The sequence below is a fragment of the Gopherus evgoodei genome, chromosome 17 (genome assembly GCF_007399415.2).
Source record: "Gopherus evgoodei ecotype Sinaloan lineage chromosome 17, rGopEvg1_v1.p, whole genome shotgun sequence".
Taxonomy (NCBI): Eukaryota; Metazoa; Chordata; order Testudines; family Testudinidae; genus Gopherus; species Gopherus evgoodei.
The window spans coordinates 15,974,783-15,981,065 of record NC_044338.1 but is presented as its reverse complement, the minus strand read 5'-3'; the positions used below and the strand labels follow the sequence as shown (position 1 = coordinate 15,981,065).

Genomic DNA, 6,283 nt, shown 5'->3' with positions numbered 1-6,283 from the left:
TTTAACCACGAAAGCTTATGCCTAAATAAATCTGTCAGTCTTTACTCCTCTTTACAATTAATCAAGGCACTGATCATATGAGGTGTTGAGTGAACTCCTCTCTCATTGACTTTTTTCATGGTAGATGAAGGTGTTCAGCTTTCCTTCGCATTGAGCAATAAGAGAGATTCTTAACTGATTCTTTCCCCACCATTTGTACTTGGAACCTAGATAATATAGTTTGCACTTACTAGCTTGCTTTGTAATATAGCCATTTTTGGTGACTATTATTGTAGTAGACTCCCATGTAAAGTTAATACATAAATCTCTTTTAATCCTGTACAGTGTTCTACTAGCTAAATATGTCTGTGGTTTGAAAACGCATTTTATGTGTGTAATACATTCGTATTGGCCAAATGACTGATTAATAAACAAGTCAGAGAAAAGAGCTGCTGAATTGCAGTTGGTCTCCTGCAGCTAAGAGATGCTGCATGTTCAGCAGAAGTTGTGTGACATGTTGCAAGAGTTGCTGAAGAAAGGGATTTCCTGACGGACCCTTCCCAACATGCAGTGGCAATTGCACAGTGGGTTTCCCACAGGCCTCTTGCAAAAGATGTTGATATCAAAGAGGAAATTCAATCTGGCAATCTACAGTAGCAATCTATGGCTGTAACTGATAACTTTTGGTAAGTGTCCAAGGGCTGCTATAGTCTAACAAAATTTGGCTCCCTCCTGCCTTCTAGTGGGAAAACAGAAAAACCTGTAGAGACTCTTATTTATTGTTTCTATTGTGTTTAAAAACAATGAGTCAGCCCCATGAAAATCACCAGATTGTCTTAAAAATCATGAGATTTTTAAACCACAATGTTGTGATTCCTTTGATTTGCCTTCTGATGTTTGAGGCTTTACGCTTTGAGTTTACAAGCTTTTCTCTACAGCCACGAAGGCTAGAAACTAATGCTGCATAAGAACCTCAGCTTTCATTAAAAAATACCAAATACCAAATATCATGAGACTTGTGATAAATTGGTGAGAGTTGGCTGAACTGCATGGTAGTGCCTACAGACCTCAGTTACAGACAGGGTAAGCTAATGTGATAGATGCTGCTTTATGCATATAACAAAAGACAGTGCCTGCCCAATTGAGCTTGCAATGTAAGTATGTAGGTCCCTTTCTTCCCCAAGCTGTGTGCCTCTGAGAGAGAGGGCCAGTGAGATCTTTCCAAGTATTTTGAGTTTCTATTCAGTGTGTTGTTTTTTTCTTCCATATTAAAACATTTTTGAGGTTTTTCCTGCATTGGTTCTTCTCCACCATACTTTTAGACTCTGATGCCCAGGCTCTTCTTCTGAGCTGCTGTGGCATCAGATGCCAGGAGAGAGATGGGCTGGAATGGGATGAAGGAGAAGCTCAGTGGAGGGGGTGTGTCCGCGGCGCAGAGCAGCAATGGATGCAGTCACCGTCTATGTGAAAAAGCAGCAAAGAGGTTTAGGTTAAATCGGGGAGAAAACAAGATCTGGGGTGCATGGTAAAATGGGGACAGCTGGGCCCAGGCCTCCTGCCTTTGTTCATGGACAGAAGGGCTGGCTCCTGTCATGGCAGGCATGCTCAGCACGGCTATGCCACAAGGCCAGGTCCAGTGCTCCAGGGGCCTGGTGCAGCAGGGCCAGCACCACCCCCATAGGGACCCAGGGCTTGTTTGGGTGGTTACAGTATGGCCCCTGCAGGATGCTTTTAGGCTTCTCTGCTGGGGCCCCAACATTTGGGCATGGCCCCTTTAAATCAGACATCGCGAGATTTGACAGGTCTCGAAGGGGGCTGCTGAAGAGCTGCTGCCTCTGCTGTCATGGCCGGCGCACGTTCTGCCCACGTGACCCACGCTGAAGTCGCGCTGCGAGTCCGTCCTCCTGTGTTCGGGGAGGGCACCTGGAGGTCAAAGGTGAGGGGTCGCCAAGATGGCTGCTCCCGCGCAGCTGGTGCCGCTGCTGTAGAGCAGCTTGTGGCGTTGCCGGCTGAGCGGGGGGGGAGGGGGGCGTGTCGGGCTCTGCTGGGTCAATGGCTCCGGCTCCGCTGCTCCTCAGTGGGAGCCGGGCCTGGCCGAGGCTCCTGGGAACCCAGAGGGGGCTGCTGGTGCAGGGACTTCAGGGGGCTCGGAGGGGGTCGTTGGGGTCCCAGGTGGGTCAGAGGGGGCTGCAGGTGCTGGGGCCCCCGGTGGGGTTATTGAGGCCCCCGAGGGGGCTGCAGGTGCTGGGGCCCCCGGGGGGGTTATTGGGGCCCCAGAAGGGGCTGCAGGTGCTGGGGCCCCCGGGGGGGTTATTGGGGCCCCCGAGGGGGCTGCAGGTGCTGGGGGCCCCGGGGGGGTTATTGGGGCCCCCGAGGGGGCTGCTGCTGCAGCAAGGTCTCTCCAGAGGCTTTGCCAAGGTAGCCAAGACCAGGAGCAGCAGAGAAGTGAGAGAAGCTGAGGACTCTGCCCCAGTTTTTCAGTATGTGGGGGAGAGGTCCAAGCGGAAGGAGAGGGTGTTTGTCTGGGGTTTCTGTCATGCTGGGGCCCTCGGGATCCCCAGCTTTGTTAAGCCTGATGCAGGCTGGAAAAAGCGCCGGAGGATACAGCCCACACCCTACCGCCTGGACACAGCTGAGAAGGTGAGTGATAAGAGCTGGGAGGCTCATTAAGTATTATTGGAAGGACACTTTGGGGTGGAGATGTGTCCTAGTCAACATGTTCAGATCCTAACTTCTCCCATGATCACAGGTGTTTTGTCTTGATTGTTTGGCTCAGCTCATTATAGTGGGAGGGACCAGCTGCAAAATTAGCACCTCAGGTTTTGGTCTAATCATTTCGTTTGTTCCTGTCTCTGATTTTTTTTTTTTCCCTTCAGGGGGATTTATTTTAAAGTAAGAGTAAAACCTTTTCTCTGGTGATGAAGATATTTTCTGTGTTTTAGTGAGACATAATTACTATGGTCAAAGGACTGTTAATGCTAGCTCAGTGTAACAGGACTCTAAGCCGGTTTGAATGAAAGCGATAAGGTCTGAGGTTTTAATGTCATGTTGAAAAATGTAGCGCAACATATTCATTATAAGAAAATGATTTTAAAAACTTCCTTAAAATGGTACAATACATCCACTGATTTTATCTCAGTGAATCAGACTTGGCAGTTTCTGGCCTAAAATATGAAGCTTTTGGAGGTTAATTTAACAGTTTTACCTTAATTCCATTGTTGTAGCTGAGTCAATATTCCTAAGGAGAGTTTGTGTCATACCTATCATTGTTTATTGTTTGCACTGTGATAGTACTTAGAGGCTCCCATCAGGAATGTGATTCCATTGTTCTTGGATCTGTGGAAACACACATGATGGTACGTGCCTCATGGAGTTTGTACACTGTCTAGAGAGCTTTAGCATGGTATATATATTGCCAGAGCCATAACAGAGACGCGGGAAATGGCAGTGCTAGAGAGCTCAGGGTTTCCTTTAACCCCCCAGAAGAAAAGTATACCCATAGTCAGTTGCTTTTTTGTATCTTTGCACTTTGAAGAAATTAGAAACCCATCTTAAAGAAGTTGTTTAAATTCATTCATCTCCTTTAGCCTAATGCTTGTTGGCTTGCACTCTGCCAAGGAGGGCTTAAATTTATGTAAATGGTTTTTTAGTCTTTATTTCTATTTTTAAATCCAACTACTTACTAGTTGAGAAAACAAAATCCTATTAGTTTCTGCTATTCAAATTGTGCTTAAGTGGAAGAGAGTTGATGTTCTGTGTCCTGCTTCTCATTCTTTTGTTTGTGTGACTGATGCTCCACCAAGTGTTCCAAGACTGGACTGCAGGGGTTGCTGCATTTGTGAATTTAGGTATATTGATAGAGCTCTAGTCTTATCAAGATGAACAGCTTTTTGGTCTTAAATCTAGCCTGGGCTGTCCAGAATCTGGCAGTAGTCATTACTTCCTAGAGTGTTAAACTTGCACCTGAGTACTGTGTCCATACAGTGCTATTACTGAAGCATAAAAAAAAAAAAGTTTTTAGAATGAATTTTCATCCTCGATTTTTATTCAGAAAAGAAGCAAGAAGGATCGGGTCAGCAGTGCATAGTCTCTCTTAGTCTGGACTACTTTGCGGTTGTCTCGTACATTCCACAGACATGATGATGACTTAGCAAAACTTTTATATGTACTGCTTAGGTCATGTCTAGACTACAGCTGCCACAGTGGCAGAGCTATGGTGGTGCAGCTGTGCCACAATAGAACTGTAGTATAGATGCTTCCCATGTTCACGGAAGGATTTTTTACCCATCAATGTAGTTAATCCGCCTCTCCAAGAGGTGGTAGCAAAGGGCTCATCTACACTGGCAATTTAGAACACTGCAACTTTCTTTCTCGCTCAGGGGTGTGAACCCCCCCTCCCCCCGAGCGAAGCAAGTTTCAGCGCTGATGTAGACAAGGCATCAGCGCTGGGAGCTACGCCTCTCATGAAGGTGGTTTTTTTTTTCCAAATGCTGCTTGTGTAGACTAGCCCTAAGATGATTGGAAAAATTATTCTGTTGATTTAGCTGTGTCTACACTGGGAGTTAGGTCACCCTAACTACAGTGATCAGGGTGAGAAATTTTTCACAGTCCAATGCCACATAGCTAGGTTGATCTAATTTTTAAGCTTAGATCAGGCTGTGTCTTTAACAACAAACAGTACTATTGGACTAGTTGCTAAATGAACAAGTGTGTAGAACAGTGATTCTCAAACTTTTTTACTGGTGACCCCTTTCACATACCAACCCTCTGAGTGTGATCCCCACCCCCTTATACATTAAAATCCTTTTTTATATATTTAACACTATTATAAATGCTGGAGGCAAAGCAGGGCTTGAGGTGGAGCCTGACAGCTCATGACTCCCCCCCCCACGTAATAACCTCACGACCCCCTGAGGGGTCCCGATCCCTGGTTTGAGAACACCTGGTTTAGAAGCTTGTCTAGCAGCTGTTTGAGTTTTATTCTTAAACTCCAACAGCTTAAGGACTATTGATGACCCTCTGGTAAGGGCTGTACCCAGAAGACTCCTTTGTCATGAATTGGGGGCAGTGGTCTAAATAAACATGATTCTGAGTTTATAAAATCAAATTAGCTTCAAAGCAGATTTATAACTCAATTTTTTTGTTTTTTTCTTAAAGGTATCCTCTGCAGCATGTGGCTATGGCTTCACACTAATATCCTCAAAAACCACTGACATTACCAAAGTTTGGGGCATGGGGCTGAACAAGGATTCTCAGCTTGGCTTTCAGAGAAGCAGGAAGGATCGAAGTAAGCATCTCAGCTCTTGTAGGGATTTGAGGGGTCATAAATAAGCTATTGGAAAACTTGCAGATGTTTCTAGAAGTCTAAATCCTAAGGGAGTTGAGTGACCTTTAAGAAAGAGTGACCTAGGCATTTCCTGAGGGTGGAGAGCTAGCGGGGATGGGGAGGAGACTATGATTGAATTGCAGTGTTGGAGGCTGAGAGGGTTTTTTAGTGTTCTGTCATGTAAAGAATTTAGTTCTGTCCATGGAGTGGTTTTATAAATGTATTTTGTATTTGTAGTGTACCAGCCCAAACCCATTTTGGGCAAACCGATCAGCTAGGAAAATGTCTTTGCTACCACACGTTAGGCACATATCTGGTGGTTATCGCCAGGGTGGTTGTAGATGCTAGAAGTGGTGCTGTTTTTCCGTGTCATGTCATGTTTTAACATTATTGGGCATCCAATCCGAACAAATCATAAAATCACAAAAAGGGCCTTAACTCATGGAAACATAGTTTAATGTTGCCCTAAATTGGCAGATAGCTTCTAAATACAATTGAGAATGCAACTATGTACTCAACATAGTACTGCTTTGGAAGGCTTGGTAAATATTTAGCCCCAGATGATATATTGTGTGCACGTTTCCCATACTTTTTTTGCCTTTCGTTAAAGCCTTTCGTTAAAGCATATGACAGTATGAGCTTGTTGTTATTTGGAGAATGGTCTGATTTGACAAAAGCTTTATCTTTCTGCTGTCTTTATAAAATTATGCAGACAAGACCCCCTGCTCCCTAATTATAAAACATATTTTTGATGTTGTCTGCCTGGCCAGAGATGAAAGTCTAAAGCACACATGGAACAACTGTAATGATCTTCTTACTAGCACTGAATACAATGACAGTACATGTAAACTTCTTATATAACAGTAAAGACTCTTAATAGAAGGGCTGAAGAATGTCTTGTATGAATATATCGCGTGAGTAACGAAGTATAACCACGTACTCTTATGTAACCCATACATCTGACTATTGGCTACTGAA

At 44.7% G+C, this 6,283-nt stretch overlaps 1 protein-coding gene across 1 annotated transcript in view; it reads left to right on the top strand.

Moving 5' to 3' along the window:
• Nucleotides 1–2,031: 2,031 nt before the first annotated feature.
• Nucleotides 2,032–6,283, top strand: part of RCC1L (RCC1 like) — a 28,202-nt gene continuing 23,950 nt past the window's right edge. Inside the window, exons 1-2 of the mRNA XM_030537021.1 lie at nucleotides 2,032–2,619; nucleotides 5,137–5,266. Coding sequence (XP_030392881.1) covers nucleotides 2,032–2,619; nucleotides 5,137–5,266 — 718 coding nt within the window. The remainder of the gene's footprint in view (nucleotides 2,620–5,136; nucleotides 5,267–6,283) is intronic.